This window comes from Lemur catta, chromosome 23 (genome assembly GCF_020740605.2).
Source record: "Lemur catta isolate mLemCat1 chromosome 23, mLemCat1.pri, whole genome shotgun sequence".
Taxonomy (NCBI): Eukaryota; Metazoa; Chordata; class Mammalia; order Primates; family Lemuridae; genus Lemur; species Lemur catta.
In genome coordinates, this window is record NC_059150.1 from 11,251,717 (window position 1) to 11,273,874 (window position 22,158).

The window sequence follows — 22,158 nt, forward strand, 5'->3', positions numbered from 1 at the left end:
GACTTCACTCCCCCACGTTGCCATTTGAAGGCTCTTCATCACCAACTCTAAGCACTAAGTTTTTGAGAGCTGACCTTGCCTACCTCTGCAGATTCACCTCTAGCAAGTCTCTTTAGACAAGACCAACATATAATAGGCAGACCTGAAAGTCCTCCAGTATACCATGCTCTCTCACAACTACCTGCCTTGGTAAATTCTCCTCACATTGCTGGGAATCTTCCCTGATTATTTGCCTAAAAGATTCAAGACTGCTCAATTGTTACCTCTTCTACAAAGACTTCTGTGACTTCTTCCCCATGCATACGTCTATCATACCATTTGTTGTATTGCATTATCATTTGCATACTTATCCTTTTCACCAGAAATATGAGCTTCCTGAAGGCAATGTTTGTCCTATGAGTGTCTGCATTTCATTTATGAAAACAAGTAATAAAAATAGTGTTAATAGAATACTTAAAACGTGCCAAGTTTTACTCTAAGGACTTTATATTATGAACTCATTTACTTCTCATAAGAACCCTGAGGTAAGCATTATCATTACCCCCAATTTGCATATGAGAAAACTGCACCACAGAGAGGGTCAGTAACCTGCCCAATGCCACTTACCTAATAGTGGTGGAGCTGAAATCTGAATCCAGATGATCTGCCTCAGAGGCTATGCCCTGACTCTGGATCTGAAGATTTGCTAAATAGATGAATAAATGAATAAAGGCGAATAAGGCAAAGTCCAGGCCTCCAAGAGAAGTCAAACAAACTCAGTCTTAGAACTAAGTATATTTTATAAGATGAAATCATACTTCAATGCAAATTTAAAAACTGATTTTATTGACTTTGTTCTCTGTTTAGCTCAAGCCATAAAGACCCTAAACCCTAATATGGCTGTATTTGGAGATGGGGTCTTTAAGGAAGTAATTAAGGTTAAATGAAATCATAAGGGTGGGGTCCTGATCTGACAGGATTAGTGTCCTTGTAAGAAGAGACACTAGTGAGAATTAAATGTCTGTTGTTTAAGCTACCCAGTCTGTGGTATTTTGTTATAGCAGCCCAAGCTAAGACAGTTCTAATGGCTAAAGTTTAAAAAACACAGATTTTCCTTTACTAATTTGAGAAACCAGCTAGATAACAGCATTTCCTCTCCCTTGGGACTAGATTTGACCTTCTTGTGTTTTATTTTTTTCCAAAGGAGAATTTTAAGAACCTATCCAATCTACCCTTTTTATCATAGAGAGATCAAGATTTGATTTCCAATCTTTTACTTCAACCTTTCCAACATTCCCTAAAACTACAGACTTACTTTTAATCCTCTTAGCTTGCTAGTTCTTGGCCTATGCAGAGATGCAACTTCTCCTCTTACTGTGTATACTTATTCAATATTACTACTCATGTCAGTTGTGTTTATCTTAGTTAAAAATGCTAATATATTGTCTCTTCCAACGGTAATTCTTTTAAACTCTGCTATAACTATGGAGGGAAACTTTGAGCTCTCAAAAGGATTTCAAATCTCAGCTGTCTGGGGGCTTTAAAATATAACAAACTTTTTTCTCTAATTGTAAAAATTTCCAGACACAAAGTAGAAAGACTAAATCCATCACACATTTTCAACATTATCAAGATTTTTGCCACATTTGCTTAATCTATTCCTTTTCTTTTTTTCTTTGCTGAAATATTTCAGAGTAAATTCACAACATCAAGCCATTTAACTCTATCTCAATAAGCATCTCTTAAAAAGGTGGAGGGGTATTCTCTTGTATAATCAAAATGCAATCATCTTATATAATAGAATTAACAACAATTCTTTTGTTTGGGGACTTCTGAAGTGAAACATCATATGGAACTTTAATACCATGAAAGTTACCACTGCAGGAATAAGAATGAACCTCAAAACAGTTTTAAAGTAAAGTCTAATATGTTCTGAACTATAGGGTACTGAGCTACTATTCAACTAAAGCTGAGCTCAAGAATGCCTAAGACAACTCTTAAAAATACACAGTATCAAGATTTCAGTCTTTGTATATTATTTTAATAAAAAACACAGTGCTTTGTACAAATATACAGATCTCAAATTGTAATATTAAAACACAAATGCAAGAGGGTCTTTGTAAGTTTGCTTCACTGAGACAGACCTATTAAATCTAGACAGTTACAATTATTAAGACATACTGAGCAAAAGAAGTACAGATTTTCCAATCTCATGATTAATAAATTCCTCTGAAAATGGATGAAGGCATTATAAGCTTCAAAAAGGGAAACAATAAGTTGGATGGCCCTGCCTACATTGTATAACATGAGTTAAGAGACACAACAAGAGCTATAAGAAACTGTACTTAAATGTTAGAAGTAAAGGCAATATAGCTTTCTCAGACTCCTACCAATGATTAGATATCTGATATATAAACATTCTCAAATGTGAAAGAGTTTATAGTATGACTGCATCTGTTCCACAAAGACAATTTTCCAATGTATTAATCTGATATATATTTTGTATTAGAATGATCTATAAAGAAATAAATGAGAAATCCTAAAAAGAATTTATTAGCTCCAAGACAAATTATATTAAAAGGTCTATGGAAAACAAAATTGTGGAAAGGGAACCTTGGCTATATGCCAATTTTTATTTCTAAGAGTAATTCTTGCGTAAATAACTTCATGTCTTACAAAATAAAACAAAAACAAAAAAAATTAATCCCACAGATCCAAATTAGCTACACACAGAGTAACAAAGTCAAAGCCAGTCTTGTCACCTGCACATTAATTTGATAAATCAAACTGCATCTAAAAAATACTGCACCTACTGTTGTGCAGAACTGAGGATGATTACTTTCCAGCACATAAATGAAGAATGATTACACAGCTTTTTTTCTTTTTTAAGAAAGATATATATCAGGAAAACCTAACAGAATATGTTACTCATGAAATTCCACAAAAGCTGTAAGGCAGCCAAAAGTTGATAGCATTTAAGAACAGTAAAAGTTTGCATTCTTAATGCCCATTGATGGGCTTTGTGCCAATACTTAAAAAAAAAAAAGCTTTTCTTTGAAGATAAATGAAATGGTGAGGAAAGAAATACAATATATCACATTCTAGCATGCAGCTACTATATTTATATAAATCAATCACTAGTAAAAGAGTTATTTGTTGTTTTAAATGAAGTCTTGTCTAGGTATCAGGCTATAATCTAAATGTTGATATCGCCTATTTTCAACTCCCAAAATAAACAAAAAGGGCTTATGTGTCAAGATTAATTCTCTTTGGCCGCAAGGGATACCATTTTCTTTGGGGGCAGTCTTCAGTTCGCTTCCTTTTCAATACCACATTGGAGGTTTTCCTGGAAGCAGTCTCTGTTGGTGTGGTTTCTATTTGTGCAAGTAAGCTCTCAGATTTAGCCTCTGGTTTCCTGTAACAACTGGAAAAGACTTCTTGGTGGATCCTCTGAAGCTGGACAATAGGCTGCATCTTTAAAACTTGGGAAAATCCGTCTCCTTGTTCAATTAATGTAGGCAAGGACTTAAAAAAAAGAAGCAAACAGTAACAGTCAGCATTAATCTCAGGTTGAAACACAAACACAGAGAGATGGACACAACATTCTAGATTTAATTCTTCGGCTCAAGCTTATTCTGAGACCTAACATTCTGCAGTCATAGATATTTGACTTTACCTTCAAAATACTAGTTTAAGCTGAGGAATTTTTAACTAAAAGATATGTTCTATTCCTACAATGCCTGGTAGTAAAATACAATCTTGGCAGAACAGGAGGTAAGAGTACTTCAGAGCTAAGGATTTAACGTCTGAAATTCCATATTTTAGAATAATGAGTATTTTAGAAATTTTACTCATCACAAACATGAATCAGTACATCTTTCCTGCGAAGGACCACAGAGTAAATATTTTTAAGCTCTGGGGGTTTTACATCTCTGTCACAAAAACTCAACTTTGCTGTAGTAATGTGAATGAATGAACATGGCTGTGTTCCAGTGAAGTTTTACTTACAAAAACAAGGGCAGGCTGAATTTTGATTTGGCTCACCATGGTTTGCCAACTCCTGATCAAAAACATGCTGTGAGAGAAGGATGACCACCAGAAAATCATGGAATCAATCCAAACCACAAACGAATGTTATAGAAAATTAACATTAGAACAGGGGAGAGTCTGAAGGAATTTAAAAATAATTTTCATATACTGGAAATCTAAATGTTTTTCTATCTGGGTAAGTAAATGTCAATAATATAAACAATTCTACTATAGTAATATTAAAACTCCCAAGTTGGAGACGTAGTCTAATACAGTGGTTAAGAGTACAGATTCTGGAGCCAGACGTCCAGGGTTTAAATCCTGGCTCAGTTACTTACTTGAGCAACCTACTAGTTAGCCTCTCTGTGCCTCAGCTTCCTCATCTATAACGAAATAATGGTACCTATCTCACAGGGTTAGTAGAAGGATTAAATGAGGTAATACATATAAAGTAGTTACATGGTACCCATACTAAGTGCTCAGTTAATTTTAGCTAGTATTATTATACAAAATTGTCTGATGAACTGCTAATGCTCAGAACCCCAAAACATAACCAATTTAAAGAAGTCAGGGATGATACCTGGCACATAGTAAGTACCTGATAAATGGAGTTTATTCTAAATCTTACTGTCACTTAAAAAATTCATTAAAGACTATTTGTAATAAAAGACTGCTGAGAATTCCTGTCACAGAAGAATAAAACACATACGAATGTTGAAAGCAAATACCTAGCCATACATTTTGTTCATTTTATAATTTTTTGGTGTGTAGCTCTTACCTTCATGGCTTCACTGATCTCCTTAGATATTGTTTCCCCTCTGCATTTCAAATTTTCCATATGAGAGGCTGCAAAGAAATCACCAAACAGTATTTTAGGTGTTTGATCTAATAGGAAATCATAAAAGGCATGAAGATGCTATCTGGACAAAATTCTGCTATGACTATTCACTTTAATCTTTCTTAGAATACTTTGCAATCTATTAAAACAAGTGTCCTATTAAATTTATCTAGATAAATGAAAAGACTGTGAGAACATTATAACAGTAGAGTAAAACTAAAAGTTATAAGCATAAGATGGCAGACAACATTCTATTGAGTAGTCATAACAGTATGCCCCTAAAGGAGAGCCCAATGTTCACTCTATACATTACCTACCACTATGTTTAACATTTTTGAGCACTATCATCACATTTTAAATATAGGCTAATACTTGATTTTTTGTGTTACTCTGAATTTTATAAAAGTAAAACATATTTGAGCTTAGAATATACAATCACATTGCATTAAAGCCATACCTAGATGGAATTTCTCAGAAAAAAAATCTAGAATAGATGGTCTGTAATATTAATTTCTCCTTCTTTACTTCTTTGATGCTTTTCTGATTCCAAATACATTTTATTTTCTTCCAATCTTTGTTATGAATGTTCATGGCTATTCCATAATAGAACTGTATATTCAATGATACAGAGGGATAAAAATCTTACTAAAATTGCGAACAAAACTGGAAATAAGAAAAATCATTCCATTATGAAATGATCTACATATTAGGGTTTTCTTTTTAATTTAAAAATTTTTTTTTTTGTTAGAGACAAGGTCTCAGTCTGTTGCCCAGGCTGGAGTGCAGTGGCAGGATCACATAGCTCTCACTGTAACTTCAAACTCCTGGGCTCAAGCAATCCTCCTGCCTTACCCTCCCAAGTTGCTGGGATTACAAGTGCATACCACTATGTCCAGCTAAAAATTTTTTCTTTTAAATTTTTTGTAGAGACAGGGGTCTCAATATGTGGTCCAGTATGTTGCCACATTCCTGGCCTCAAGTGATCCTTCCGCCTTGGCCTCCCAAAGTGGTGGGATTATAGGCATGAGCCACCGTGCCCGGCCCAAATTAGTTTTGAGGAGTAGTTCTCAAGAGAAATTTTTTAAGAGTCAAAGCAAATACATAACCATGTTAGGAGCGGGCAGGAGGTTGGTAACAGAGGATGTGCTATACCAAAACAAGGGAACAAATCAAGAAAAAGGAGAAAACAGGAACCAAGAAACATGATTCAAAACAGGAGAAAAGTAAAGGAAATTCCCAGGATGATGATGAAAGGAACAGATGGGATGAAAGCTCTGCAGCAGGCCTAGAGAGCAACTAGTTCAGAGTGGAATAGGAAGAAGGAAGGCTGCCAGAGGAGCAGCCCCAAGATAAAGAAAAAGAATTTAAAAGTGGATTTGATGGATAACCTGAAGTACCTGCCATATTGACAGGACCTTTACAGTTCTAATAGACAGAAGAGAAAACAAAGGAAACAGAAAAATAAAGCAATTATCATTCCAAAAGGGGTGGGAAGCTGTTCAAGAGAAAAAAAATATTCATAGTAATAATTACCTGACTCAAATTGAAGAACATTTACATAGTCATAACATTAGAAACACTAAATACTAATTTTTTTAACAAGAATGAGATTAAAAGTGAATCTGTTAGGTATAGATTATTCTTTAGAGAAACTTGGCTATGAAATGAAAAAGTTCAAAGAAGAGAAATACAATGGCATGAAAGCTTTCCCTACCTATTATACCATCAACCCATTCCCACAATAGTATAGGTCAGCAAACATTCCCAATCAACCTCATGTAATTTGAGCAATCCTGTGAGGCAGGCAAGTTTCCAAGCTGAGAAATGTATCTAGACTTGAATAGAACTCTTATCTCCTAGCATCCAAAGTACCACACTCTTCTACATTCTACATGTAACTTTCCAAAATATCACTTTGCCAGGAATTATAATTCTGTTTATAATTATATCATCATAAGACTATGTTGACAAATGGTCAAGAATTAGCTCCAACGCAATGAAAACCTCTTGAAATAAAAATAATTAAATAATTATGTCTGGTAAAGAATTAAAAATAGAACTCTAGAGTTAAATGTTTTAACTATTAACTTTACAGTACCTTTTTTTCCACTTAAATGAATTAAGTCCCTTGCATTTAAAACTAAATAGCATCAATACCTTTAGTAATAAAACCAAACAAAGATTTTTCTTTTTCCAAAGACAAAGAAATTAGGTGTAGTGGCACCTGCCTGTAGTCCCAGCTACTCAGCAGGCTGAGGCAGGAGGATTGCTTGAGCCCAGAAGTTCAAGGTTATAGTGAGCTATGATTGCACCACTGCACTCCAGCCTGGGCAACAGTGAGACCCTATGTAAAAAAAAAAAAAAGACAAAGGAGGGAAAAACACACACAACTAAAAATGATCACTAAATATGTGAATATGTTGTTTGTAAATACATCAGAAAGGTACTTTCCAACAATAATATCTGCTTAGGAAATTTCAAAATATATAAACTTTTCATTGCCTCACTCGAAATTATTCTAAATGATTTTTTCACATTTTGTAACTAGTAAGAGCATTACAGAAATGCCCGACACACAAATATCTGACTTAAGAATGTCTTCTATGCAGACGGCTGGTCCATGCCATGCAAGAGATGGATGGGCTTCCTCCAGAAGGGTTCTCAATGCCCCCTCTCTAGAGCCTCATGGCACTATTTACTCTTCTCACCACAAACAATGGCACCGAAGGATCCAGACCATTCCCTGTAAAATCCTACTTAAATGTCATATAGTGGAACTAATATACATCTGAAATATGATTTTCCTAATGTTTTTCATCAGAAATGTGTAGTATCTCAGTTCCACTGTAGGTTAAATAGGCCTTTAAAGGGTAGCCTAGAGACTTACTGATTTATAATACCATTTATAAATTTTTTCCAGTGGAAAATGCATTTCAAATTCCAAAGCTCAGACTTAAATAGGAACTTTTAAAACATAACCATTTGTAAGTGAGTGGCTACCTGTAGGTATTGTGGCAGTGGTTTAAGCAAGACAGAATTATTGGGAAAGAAGAGGAACTGCCTCTGAGTCCTCTATTTGTAGGGTCAGCAAAAGAACTGGAAGTATCATTAAGTTTACTGTAGAGAAACTTAAAATAGGTCCTTGCCATTACTACATGTTTAGTGAAGGATAGGGAAAAGGGGGAGTCTTTTCAACTAATTTCACAGGACTTTTTTTTAAAAAGGAAGACAATATGGAAGCAATTATTAGTTATACTGGTAGGATTATAAAAGGTTATAACTGGCAAATGAGAACCATATCTTATTGGTAGGTAGCTAATCAGTAGATTGCTGCAAAGATTTTTTTTTTTTTTAAGTTTTCTCCTAAAAATGTGGAAGTTAGGCACCCTTGAGAACACTGCCTTCCCTAGTCACTTGCTTTCTAAAACATAGGGAAATGAAAAAGTGGAAATGAAAGATTGAGTAATCAACCTAGTTTTGCTTTCAGGTCACTGCACTGACTAAACTAAGAAACATGAACTTCCAAAAGCCTGCCCAAATTCAGAAATTCGGCAAAAGAAAAAAAAAGGCATTAAGTGAGTGCTTCCTTTCTATTTCCAATGTATTTTATGAGTTTGAACAAGTAACTATGCACAGGATAGGATGTGTGGCTTGTACTGGTTTCTAAAGAGGTAACTAAAGCCATGAACTAGAACCATGAATTGGAAAGCAGCATCCCTGGTAAAAATGAAACGAAAAACTAAGCAGTGATTTATGATTTTCTGGAAGATAACCCTTTGCTACAACTAAGAGATCAGCTGAACCCACCTGGTTGGTAGACATAACCCTTTGCACCCACTCCTCCCTTCAGTACCTTGTTGTATCTATCTCTCTTAAGGCACACTTTCAGACTGCTGGCCCTAAGCTTGTATTATCTGCCCTCAGCCAAGTCTCTGATCTGACCCTGTAAAGCTCTTTCCCTCTATTCACTCCATGACAGCCCCAATGAGCTTTTGTTCCAGGAATACTCAAGCTCATTCTTAAAAACTCTGTTCTACCTCTTCCCTCTGCTTGGAAAGTTCTTCCTCTTGATCATCACCAGATAAACTCCTTCCTGTTCTACCTCAGAAAATTGTTTCCTATCACCTAAACACATCACCCTAGCACTGATGTTACCAGCTTATTTTTATATTACTTTTCTTCTCCCACTAGAATATAAGCTACATAGAGCAAGAACTTTGTGTTGTTCATTACAGCCTCCACATTGAGACACTTCTGTCATACAGTAGACATTCAGCATATATGACTGAATTGGTAGGTAATAGTCATTCACTATTTATTGAGCTGGTGCTATATGCTGGCTACGTGTGATGCAAATATAATGTAGAAAAACTAATGGAAATTTCAGTTTTGTGAAAAAGAGACCATAAACAAGGAAATAAAAATATTTATAAATTATAACAAGTGCTATTAAGGAAATAAACAGGTGTCATAGTAAAGAACTGGGGATAGTCTATTTTAATTCAGGTAGTTACGGAAGATCTTTCTGAGGAGGTAGCATTTAAATGAGAAAGAAAAACTGGGAAGATGTCTAGTTTCATTCTTGTGCATATGGATATCCAATTTTCCAGCACATTTATGGAATACAGTGTCCTTTTCCCAATGTATGTTCTTGGCACCTTTGTTGAAAATCAGTTAGCTGTAAATAGGTGGATTTATTTCTGAGTTCTCTATTCTGTTTCATTGGTCTATGTGTCTGTTTTTGTATCAGTACCACGCTGGTTTTGTTACTATAGCTTTGTAGTATATTTTGAAATCAGGCAGTGTGATGCCTCCCATTGCTAACTGCTATAGCTCACACCATGCACACTGCCAAGGGACCCAAGGACCCACCCAGCTCAACTGTATCACTGCCAGCACCTGAGCAAGCCACCTGGAGGCCTAAGAATTGTGTGCATGGATTCACTAATACTGATGGCTGTGTATGCTGCCTAGGGGACCAAGGATGGGCACAGTTGGCCCGCTACTGCCACCACTGGAGCCCAGAAACTGGCCTGCCTGGAGTCCCCGACCCCAGCAAAGCCTCACCACAGCCAAGAACCACAGCCTAAGCCACAGAGGAAATCACAGACACCCCTGACACTGATTATAGATAAAGAAATCATACTATACTACTGTATGCACCCAGAATCAAAGCTAAAGCACCCTACCCAACCAACACTACAGATACAGCTACAGGAGAAAGTCTTTCCCTATGAAAGCCAATCAAAAAAATTAGAAGAAGCAGCTGTTACACCAGATGCACAGATATCAACGTTAGGACACAAGAAACATGAAACTAGACCTCTATCTCTCACCGTATTCAAAAGTCAACTGAAGATGGATCAAAGACTTAAACATAAGACCCTAAACTGTAAAATTACTAGGTGTAAACATACAGGAAACACTCCACAATACTGATCTAGACAAAGATTTTTATGGCTAAAACCTCAAAAGCACAGGCAACAAAAACAAAAATAGGACACATGGCATCACATCAGGCTAAAACCTTCTGTACAGCAAAGGAAACAATTAACAGAGTGAAGACACAACCTGTTGAATGGGAGAAAATATTTGCAACTATTCATCTGACAAGGGACTAATATCCAGAATACACAAGAAACTCGAACTCAAGAGCAGAAAAACAATCCCATTAAAAAGAGGATAAAAAATCTCAACATTTTTCAAAAGAAGACATACAAATGACCAACAGATATGTGAAAAAAAATGCTCAACATCACTAATCATCAGGGAAAGGCAAATCAAAACCACAATGACATATCATCTTACCCAAGTTAGAATGGCTAGTATCAAAAAGACAAAAAGCAAATATTGGCCAGGAGGTAGAGAAAAGAGAACTCTTACACACTGCTGGTGGGAATGTAAATGGTGCGACCACTTTAGAAAACAGTCTGGCAGTTCCTCAAAAAACAAAATATAGAGTTACCATATGACCTAGCAATTCTATTTGTACTCAAGATAATTGAAAACATATGTCTGTACAACAACTTGTACATGAATGTTCATAGCAGTATCATTCATAATAGCCAAAAAGTAGAAACAACTTAAAAATGTTTGTATACTCATGAATGGATAAATAAAACATGGTCTATCCATACAATGGAATGTTATTTACCAATAAAAAGAAATGTACTGATATATACTATAACATATAACATAAATGAACCTTAAAACATTGTTTATGCTAATTCAAAGATGCCAATCACCAAGGACCACATATTGCATGATTCCATTTACATGAAATGTCTAGAATAGTCAAGTCTATAAAGACAGGAAGTAGATTAGTGGTTCCCAAGGGCTAGGGGAGAGAGATGAGAGATTGGGGATAATAATTAAGGGGTGTTGGGTTTCTTTTTGGGATGAAAATGTTCTAAAATTAATTATGGTAATCGTTGCATCATTCTGTGAATAAACTGAAAGCCAATGAGTTGTACATTTTATGTTGGTGAACCGTATAGTATTTGAATTATATCTCGATAAAGCCATTAAACAGAAGTGTCAAAGATAATGGTGTAATATATTCAACATGATGAATGAAAGTAAATAAAACAAAATTCAAGAGCAAGGATGAAAGATAAACTAAGAGAGTTTAACACCCACAGACTTTTACTTAAAGTATCTAAAGAAGCACTGCAGCAAGAAAAGTGAACCCAGAAAAAAGATATGAAATCCAAGAACCAACAATAATTACACAATTTGAAAAATCTGAATAATAAATTTAATTAATCATCGAATACAAAAAAAGTAGTAACCTTTAAATTGTGTTTTTTAACAATAGAAGAATTAAAATTCTAGATAAAAACAAGAAGGTAAATTAGCAGAAGGATGTGCCTGTTCAACAGGTAAACTGTGCTAAGGTCCTTGTCTTGCTCATGAGAGGACTTAAAATACTGAATAATTCCAAATTGTGTTAGATAATTTTAGAATTATAGTATGTTAAAAATTTATAGGAAACACTAATGGAATAGAAATACAGTATATAGTTTCTAAATAAAAAAAGAGAAAAATAAGAAAATAAAGAAAACTCTATCAGCACAATGGATGGCAATAAAGAGGAGAAATGGGTTAAAAAAAAAAAAAACCCGCAAAACTCCTACACAATATTTAGAAACTAAAAAATATTTAGAGCTGAACTATGAAGGTTCTGTATGTCAAGGCTTGTGGTATGTGGCTAAATCAGGACTTAGAGATAAATTTGTAGCCTTAAATGCATTTAGTAAAAATAAGACTGAACTAAATGAATTAAGAGATCAATTCCCTTAAAATAAAACAGAAAATAATAACAGACATAAACCCCACATGCTATTTTTATGCTAAAAATAATAGAAAACAAAAGCAGGAAGACCATACTAAAGATCAGATCAGAAATCAAGGAACTAGAAAACTGGAAAAAAAAAAAAAAACAGTAGAAAACTCAACTGACTTAAAAGCTGACTCTTTGAAAAGACTAATTAAAAAAAAGAAGCCTAGAGCAAAATCTCAAGAACAAAAGAATCTAAGTGTCCCTCAGAAGATGAATGGATAAATACTGGTATATTTATACAATGAAATACTATCCAGTAGCTAAATGAATAGAGAGTCATGTGTGTATCAATGTTCAAGGGGGAAAAAAGTTGCAGAATGATATGATCAGTATGATACAATTTATATAAAATTTTAAAAACAAATGCCATACATTATTTATGAACACATATCTACAAAGCAAAGCATAAAAACATGGATAGGAAGGATTCACACAGCCTGAGGATCATGGTTATACTTCTGAGCTAAAAGGGAGTGGAATGGGATGGTGAAAGGCACAAAGAAAGTTTCAACTGTATCTGTACATTTTGGTTGCTAAAAAGGTCTGAAGCCAGTAAGACAAATGTGAACAGCCCTTAAATATCGATGGTAAGTACAAAGATGTTCATCATGTTGTATTCCATATTTTCTATATGTTTGAACTATTTCAAAGAATAAAAAAAAATCACTCTGTCTATGCAGAATGAGATAGAAGACAGCAAAAGTGAAACAGGAAGACCAATATTATAAGGTATACTACTGTAAATGGGATGCAACTTAAACAGGGTTATCATTACGTAGCATCTCCTTATAAACAAATACTTACGCATTGTTTTAGTTATAGTTTATACAGCCCCTTATCTGATTTGGTTTATACTACAACCTTGATAAGTAGGCAGGACATTCTGTAATGTTTAATGACATCAGGCTCCAAATCTAGAATTCGCCATTTTACCACTAAAGAAACTGAGGCTTGAAGAAGTCAAGTGACTTCTTGGCCAAGGATACAAAGTTAATAACTACACATTAATTTTGCTATCTTTAAGGAACTGATGCTATTCTGAGCTTATAAACATTATATAAATGAATAATGATAAAAATCTCAAAACTTATCCAAAAAATAGATTCTAATTATTTTTTTGCTTACTTTTGAAGTCAGAATCATATGATACATTAGATTCTTCCACTAATACCACATAATCAGAATGGTGGGAGTAAAATCATGTACAAAGAATCATTTATGTTTTCCCTCCTAAGATAACAAGGTAACCAAGTTTCTTTAGAGAGAAATGAACTGTATCTAAAGAGTAATACTTGAGTTTATTATGATACCACAAGTTTCAATTACCATTTTTATGTTATTCAAAACCAAAACAAGCATATGTCAACCACTGCATTTTGGCAACTACCCCTTTTTAGTGAATGATGACAACTTATTAAGTGTTAGGTCAATTTTTAATGTCAAACATTGCGAGTGATGTGATTTTTAACCAACTTCGATGTAGCTTTATGCTTGTATTTCCTCCTCTCAGTTTATCCCATTGGCTTAGGAGATTTGGGAAGGTGCAGGGACATGGTAAAAAGTAGTTCAGAATTCAACAAAGGTCAGGTACTCAGAGCTGTAAGTATACATATTCTATACAAATAAATCAAGAATTTAACTGTTCTTTCTTAATTCGCATTTTTGAGTACCAAAGGCAAATTTCAAAGGTTCTCTTAGGAAAACTGTTATAAATTTTAAATTGTGAAAATAGAGCCACTTGAAAATATATATGATCCATGTTTTTAGCAATGCCAGTTCTGTTGCTGATTTACGTAAGTCTGTATCAATTTTATTTCTCTATGTTTTAGAGAATGCATCTAAATGGGAGCGAACTGAGTTCAAAGGCATAATGAATGTACTTACCTATTCTTAAATTCAACATTAAATTTTTCATTGTATTTTATTTTCTGAATAACTAGAAACCAACAAAGGTTACTGCACTGGGGAGTAACAATATGAGAATATGCTTTAATATTATAACTTTGACTGTAATACAAAGAATGGTATAATAGCAGTTAGAGACAGAAGGGTATTATAATAGAACTTAGAGATGGGTAGTATGTGTTATAATAGTCTAGATCAGGACAGAGCTTTATAAAAGTTCAGATTCCTGGGTCCTACTTGTGGAAATTGAGTCAACAAGGTATAGAGCAAGTTCTCGTAATCCTAAGTGAAGAGCTAAATATGGATGACTGGTAGGAAGTTAAAGCATCAGAGGGAAGATACTCTTGACGCTGACCCTCTTAGAATAGTATCAGGAACTCATGAAAATTACATGCTGATGCTTCATTTTTACCATAAATGAACACTGACTCACCTGGATCAGGGTCATATTTCAGGTCCAATGGATGTACAATAGGATGGTACTGCTTCTAAACAGAATACAAATTAAACAGATTTAATTTAATCACTTAATGCCTCATATAAACATTTTCTTCAGCAAATGTAGGCAAATATACTATACTGTCAGTAGTATCATTGTTTTGGGGAAAAAAATAATTAGATCCTAAAATCTATAGGGAAGGGAGAGAAAAAAAGATGAGATCAAACTAAGTCTGAACTATACCTTTTACAGTACTGCCACCTACTGCATATACTAAGGAACAGCATTATAAAAAAGTATAACCAGAAAAAGCAGCAAGCAAATTAAAAGCGCAAAGACTGAATGCTTATGTTTAAAGTGCAGGGTAGTCTCCAAATTTTGAATAGACTGTGTTTCAAAAGTTTGTTTAGGACAAGTGTTTGGAACTCAAAATTCATATTTCAGCCTGAGCAAGAGCAAGACCCCATCTCTCCAAAAAAATAGAAAGATTAGCCAGGTGTGGTGGCCCGTACCTGTAGTCCCAGCTAGTTGGGAGGCTGAAGTAGGAGGATTGCTTGAGCCCAAGAGTCTGAGGTTGCAGTGAGCTATGATGATGCCACTGCACTCTAGCCTGGATGACAGAGCAAGACTCTGTCTCAACAACAAAAATTCATATTTCCACAAAAACCCCATTCTAAAAAGTGGCTTGGCACCACCACCACCACACTAAAGGCTATACCTCACTGGAGGCGCAATGCCATTACTAGCAAACCTCCTCCCTACCCCACTCAAGGGAAGATTAGGTCTTGTGGACTTCATCTTTGTTTTTTATTTATTCCAGTCCTAAAAATCTGAAAAGATGGGAGTGTGATATGGTTGATCTTTGATATCTACAGTAATTATAAGTAAGAAGCAAGTCTGTGGCTCTGCCTATCTAAAAAGCTCAGGCTGAGGGAGCTGACTTCCTGATCTTGTGACCCAAATGGTCATGATTTTTAGAGCAAAACAAATTATACACAATAAAGCAAATTTCAGTATTATGAACATGTATTCAAACCATCTTCATCATCAGTTTAACTAAAAGATCTTTCAAAACATACTAATATGTATAAATAATGTGTCAAACACAAGATGACAAATAGAAAGAAAAGAGTTAAAACATAAATTTCCTTTTCTATCCTGGTCTTAGAATCATAATGTCATTGTCAGTCTTCCATCTCCAATTTCAATTTTAATACCAGCTATATGCAAAACTAGTATGAAACTAAAACAGGAAAAAGTCTTATAAGAGACAATACTAACTGAGGCAGGAAAGAAAAAGACAACAAAATGTCCTGTATCTCCATGTGGATCTCATACTTTAATTTTCTTTATCATGATAAAATATACATAACATTTTAAAGGCAAATCATCTTACCAGAATTTCTTGTTTTGCTTTTATGGTTTTGATGACACATTCCAGGATCTTTCTGGGATACTGCTTACGCTTTGTGGCTATATCTACTATGATTTCATCAAACTGATCTTCAAGTACTTTGATGTCAGAATCTATTTCAGGAAAAAAAAAGTATGTCTAAAAAGTTCCTTAAAACTCATTGTTTATAACCTATATGAAAATGTGATATACACTAAATTTAGAAAACATAAACTAATTAAGGGAAACAAAGCAAGCTAATGGATGCCTCTACTTTTGTGATTAATTCATTTACTCATCGAACAATCAATTATTGAGTATCTATGGAAGCTAGGCCTAAACCAGAGAAATACAAAGATGAGCACGTGATCCCTACTCTCTAAGTGTTCACAGTTCACTGGAAGAAAAAGGTAACTACAAGGCAACCTGATAAATGCAATAGAGGTATGAATAGAATGTTATCAGGCCACAGCAAAATGAAACACTTTGCCTGAGAAACTTAAGACTTCAAAAAAGTAACACTTGAGTTCGAAATATAAGCATAAATCCAATGGATATAAAATGGTAGAGAAAAAAATAATAGGGAGAAGCATTTTAGGCAAAAGAAACAGTATTTGAAAGATCATAGAGTCCTTAGGGAACAGAGAAAAGTTCTAAATGGCAGCAGAATAAAGTAAAGGAAAAAAGGATGATAAGTAGGCTATTTTTTTTTTCAGACAATGCCTTACTTTGTCACCTGGGCTAGAGTGCAGTGGTGCCATCACAGCTCACTGCAACTTCAAACTCCTGGGCTCAAGTGATCCTCCTGCCTCAGTCTCCCAACTAGCTGGGACTACAGGTGTGTGCCACCACACCTGGCTAATTTGCAATGTTTTTTGAGAGATGGGGTCTCACTATGTTGCCCAGGCTGGTCCTAAACTCCTGGCCTCAAGTGATCCTCCCACCTTGGCCTCCCAAAGTGCTGGGATTACAGGTATGAGCCACGGGACCCAGCAATATTTTTTGAAACATTTTGAGAAAGTGCTGATACGTATCAGCATATACATGCGTATCAAGTAAAGAATAATGAAGTATATTGATGAGATATGGTGTTTCACTCAATGTAACAAATATTCACTGAATCCAACTAAATTGCTTCATTAGAGGACATAATAAGAGACATTTTTTACTTTGAATACTCATCCAAATGAGCAGCCCTTTCTAAATTTTAATGTATCCATTAAAAAAGTTAAATCAGTAGCCTGAAAAGAATAACGGTACTATTTTACAGTCAGTTAAAAAAACAAAGTCTCCCAGCTAAATATTTTTTATAGGGAGGAAAATGGTTTCTTAGCGCCACCTAATGATAAAGCTGCAAAATTGAAATGTATAAACAAATCTGAACAGGAAAGAATTACTCATTGACTTAAATATTTAATGGGTGCCTACCATGTGCCAAACTAAGAGTTGAGAACATAGAGATGAGAAAAACAGATATAGGACCTTCTCTCAAGAAACTTACATTTCAAATCTTAAATTTGCCTGGTTCAGCCTCCTGGAATCAAGCCCTTTCAGAGTAGTTACAGAGGGAAAGGGGAAGAGGTTTGTTTCACTTTTATATTCACTCATTCTTTTGTTGGTTCACTCATTTACACAATGACTTCATGTGCCAGGCACTTGGAAATCTCAGTCAACAAAACACAAAAACCTCTGCCCTTGTGAAGCTTACTTATTGCTTCTATGTATTAGATCAGAAACAAATCCTATTAATTCTATCTTCTAAATATCTCTTGAAACTTTTTCTCTCCTATTGTCTTGGGGCAAGACTTCACCATCTTTTGCTGTACTATTACAATAACCTCCCTAAGATTTGACTGCCTTGAATTTCTTCCTTCTCCAATCCATCCCTCACACAGCTAGCAGTTAGCTTTCAAAAACATAGACCTTTCCATGTAATTCTCCCTTAAAACTCTTCATTGGTTTCCCATTGGCGACAGAATAGCCTTCAAAGCTCTTCATGATCTGGTCTCAACTTATCTTTCTGGCCACATTTGCCATTAGTTTTCGCAATTCACTTCTGACATTTTCCAAACACATCACTCCTTTGGGCCTTTGCACAAAACATGCTGTTTTGTTTCAAATGTCCTCCCTACCTCCTATCTAGCAAACTCTCACTATAATAATATAATTTAATATAACATAATACAAACTTAATACAATAAGATGACATAATATTATAATAATATAACTTAATTTAACAAAACCCTACTGTGTTGGGTCTTCTCCCACTTTCCAAAGAGTGTAGTAATTCCTTGTCTGTTTCCTTCCATAACAGTGAGTTCCTACATGGTAAGGACCAGGTTTTTTCATCTATTTCCCAGCATTTGGCATAGGGCCTAGCATTTAACTGGTACCCATGAAGAAGAGAAACATGTAGTATTCTCAATTATCTCCCCTAACAGTCATGAAGGGAAAAAGGGCCAAAGGACAACCACACTTCCCCCAGGATACTAATCTGTCAGAAAATACATTTCTTAATCTATAAATTGATGAATCACATTACTATAGGCAGCCTGAGACCAAAGGCAATTCCAAAGTAACGTAATAGAACAAGTCAGATAAGGACAGTGAAAGCTGTACAGTTGAAAGTATTCCTAGGTGATGCTGATAATAATCCCAAGGACTACACAGTGGAGTCTTCTGGGCAAAATATTATCTTAAGGTTGAGAATAAAAATTATAACCACAGAGGGTTGCTTGGTGGGCTGAGAATCAACTCAAGGGTATAACTGGATAATCTGAACCTCAAGCAGTGACATTGAGCTATGCTGGTCAGATCCAAATAATATCACCATGGAGACAGAAAAGCTACTCTGGCCCTCTTGTCAGGGTAGCCCTTCTCTGGACATTGCTGTATATGCATTGGGGAATCCTGCCTCTCTTCCCACACTTACCATTCCTTTTCCACTAAATTTTTTCCTCCCTAAACTAATTATCTTTCTATTAAAACCCTGATTTCTTTATATGTCAACATCATTAGTTACCGTACAATCAAGTCTGCTTTGGACCCAGAAAATATTCTGTCTTTTTAAGGAGCCTTCTACGAATATGTGACCTCATCTTTTATGTAGTAAAGTTTAAATTCACACTTAATATTCTATGTTTATGTGAAACACAGTATAGTTTAACTTCACACTTATAAAGGTATTTCACTATCCGCTCTAAGGATCACTTTCAAAAATACAACTTGCTTTATATAATTACATGAATGCTTTCGGCCTGTTTCTTCATCTGTTGATAATTCTACAGTATTTTCCAATAAACTGTTAACAAGGGTACTTTTGAAGATTAATCAGATGAAAGTCCTGTTTAAAATTCCAGATAGCATATATGAAGGATTAAGGTATCTACTGTGTTTGCCTCAGATTATGACTTCAATAGTCTGCTATATTAGTTTTCTCTTTTTATTCCCCTAGTAAAGAATTTTTTTTCAATAAGTGACACTGAAAACAGGGATTAAAAAACAGCATTCAAAACATTAGCTGCAAAAATAACCCAGAAATTAATGACATAAGGAAAAAGTCACATACCCATAAAACAATTATCTGAAGCTTCCTGCCATGCTTGTCCATTAATGCTGACATTCTCTTGCACAGCTGATTCAAAAGTCTGCAATAAATTCACAGCATTCAAGTCACTAAAAATAATTTTAAACTGAATTCAAACATTTTGGCAAAATAACAATCTCAAATTTGTGATAGAGGATATAAAAAAAAGTAGCAGACTAGCCTATTATTCATTTTTTTTTTTTTTTTTTTTTTGGAGACAGGGTCTCTCTCTCTGTTGCCTGGACTAGAGTGCAGTGGGATCATGGTAGCTCACTGCAACCTTGAACTCCTGGGCTCAAGCTATCCTCCTGCCTCAGCCTCCTAAGTAGCTGGGACTATAGGCACACAACACAATGCCTGGCTAATGTTTCTATTTTTAGTGGAGACAGGGGTCTCACTCTTACTCAGGCTGGTCTTGAACTTCTGAGCTCAAGCAATCCTCCTGCCTAGGCCTCCCAGAGTGCTAGGATTACTGGTATGAGCCACTCACACCCAGCTCCAATAAATTTTTAAATACACATTCCCTATTACCCAACAATTTCACTTCTAACAATGTATCCTAAAGGACTATTCTCATAAAAACATAAAGAGGATGTACTAGGAATATTCATTTCAACACTGTTGGAAATAATGAAAATTTGTGGAAAAAACCTAAATTCAAAATTAGGAGAAGAGTTAAATAATATATCCATTACATGCATTACTCAAAAAAGATAAAGATTATCTATCTCTACATAACACTGACAAGTAATAGTCAAAGATATATTTGGTTAAAAGAAAGAAAAAAAGCATATTGAGGGATGGGGAAGGAGAATTCAAAGACGACTTATGCTTTATGCTATTTTTTGAATTTTTTACAATAAAGCATGTATTTTGTAACATTTGTATAATTAAAAATAAGCATAAACCAAATGACTGGTAAGTACATATTCTACACTTTAAAGATTTTACACAGTAAAACATTTACTTGATGTATGGACTTTCAAGGATTATCTGAGAATACAAATTGTCTTTGTAATATTCATTGCAGAGTCTTATCAATACTATTTTTAAAGAATATATGCCACTGTTATCATGCAGTTGTAGATATACATCCGTTAGTTAAAGCTTCTGCCTTATTTAAAATAAAACACAAGTGAATTTCCTTGGTAGTCTAAATCCTCAAATCTTTACCTTCAAATTGCTTTACTGTCCCATTAAACAATACAGTAGCTTAAGCCAAGTTCCTTTTTCTGTAAGGTGGTAACTAAATGTTTAAGCACCTTAGCACTTCGTAGAATCAGGCAATTTCTAAGACCATTATAGCAACAAAAGTCTCCAAAAAAAACTACTAAAAATTTCCTGAGATGTGTCTTTATTTTAGTCTTGCTTGCAAGGAGGGAATGACATAAAAGCCACTGTATACAAAACCAGAATACAGAATCACAGCCCATGGAGTATTTTCTTCATTCTTCTTTCACTTAACCTTTATTTTTACTGTTTGCACTGTGGTCATTTACACTCACAAACGTGCTGCTTTAAAGCTTTTAAACTTCTCCTTCTACATATAAATAGATTGTGTGTTTCCTTATGACAGGCACCAATCCCTCTATTTCTTGTGCTCCCAAGAAATTATCATCTCAAAGTATTTGAGAAAGGAAGGGGAAATGTGTTATAAGGGCCACTGTGTGATCTGAGATAGTGAAGTTTATAACAAAGAAAGCTTCTTTTGTGTATTTTAGACTTGAAAGGAAAATGTTTTCACTCTGTTTTCAGGATGTTCTAAAATGGGCAAAAGGAAAGACCAAAAGCTGGCTGGGTGAAGGACTGATTTCGGGATTACCCTTTCCTGGAGAATTCCTCATAAAGTTTATGCCTGCACCGTCCCACAGGGAAACTATTAATACTGGCCACTTTGCGGTTACTGAGCACTGAAAATGTGGTTAGTTCGAAAGATGTACTGTAAATATTAATACAAGACACTAGATTTAAAAAAATCTTAGTATGAACAAAAGAATGCAAAATATTCATTTGTTATGTTAAAATATTTTAGATTTGTTGGGTTAAATAAAATGTTTTATTTCAATTAATTTCACCTGTTTCTGATTTGAAATTACACAAATTACGTAAAATAACATAAATTTTAATCTTGCGTTGTATTTTCACTGGACAGCGCTGGTCTAAGTCATTAATAATACCCAGCTGCCATCAGCATCTATTTCGTTCTCCCCTCGCGTTTTTCGGGCTACTGCGACAGTAGCCTGGGGCAACTTTAACTCTGCCGCAGCCCGGCGTAGGGTATTTCTGAGCCCTGAGACCCGTGGCGTGGGGTAAGGGGGGAATAAGCAAAGAAGTGGCTGCCTGGGCGCGTACCCACTGCGCATCTCGCAGCGCGGGCTCCCGAATCTCCTCCGGCAGAGCGTCTCCGAGCTTTTGCACGAAGCTACCGCAGAGTTGTAGCATTTCCGTCACAGCCCGCTTCGAAGTGCAGCGCACCCGAAAGTCCTCTCGGGGGATGACAGGGACCAAGGCCTGTTTGTCCGTCCCGGCCACTCCCTCCCTGTCCCACGGAGGGTCAAGGACCACCAACTCAGAAGCCCCAGCCATTTTTCCAGTTTGAACCGTGGCCGGGGGACCCTGGGAGCGGAAGGGCGCGTTCCCGCTGGTG

At 35.4% G+C, this 22,158-nt stretch overlaps 1 protein-coding gene across 1 annotated transcript; it reads right to left on the reverse strand.

Annotated features, from left to right (window-relative positions):
- Nucleotides 1-1,998: 1,998 nt before the first annotated feature.
- NSL1 (NSL1 component of MIS12 kinetochore complex) lies at nt 1,999-22,127 on the reverse strand. Its single transcript, XM_045536475.1, has 6 exons — nt 21,864-22,127; nt 19,494-19,572; nt 15,929-16,059; nt 14,527-14,581; nt 4,787-4,854; nt 1,999-3,504 (listed from the first exon to the last, which is right to left on the reverse strand). The coding sequence occupies exons 1-6, from the start codon at nt 22,095-22,097 to the stop codon at nt 3,226-3,228; spliced, it is 846 nt and encodes a 281-aa protein (XP_045392431.1). The 5' UTR covers nt 22,098-22,127; the 3' UTR covers nt 1,999-3,225.
- Nucleotides 22,128-22,158: the final 31 nt, after the last annotated feature.

Bases quoted from the DNA above. Each gene is read 5' to 3' on its own strand.
- NSL1 (XM_045536475.1), bottom strand. From the start codon at position 22,097: ATGGCTGGGGCTTCTGAGTTGGTGGTCCTTGACCCTCCGTGGGACAGG. The intron at 19,573-21,863 runs GTACGCGCCCAG...AATTTATTGCAG, and splicing joins CGCTGCGAGATGCGCAGTGG to ACTTTTGAATCAGCTGTGCA. The intron at 4,855-14,526 runs GTGAGTCAGTGT...ATTTCTTTGCAG, and splicing joins GAAATATGACCCTGATCCAG to CCTCTCATATGGAAAATTTG.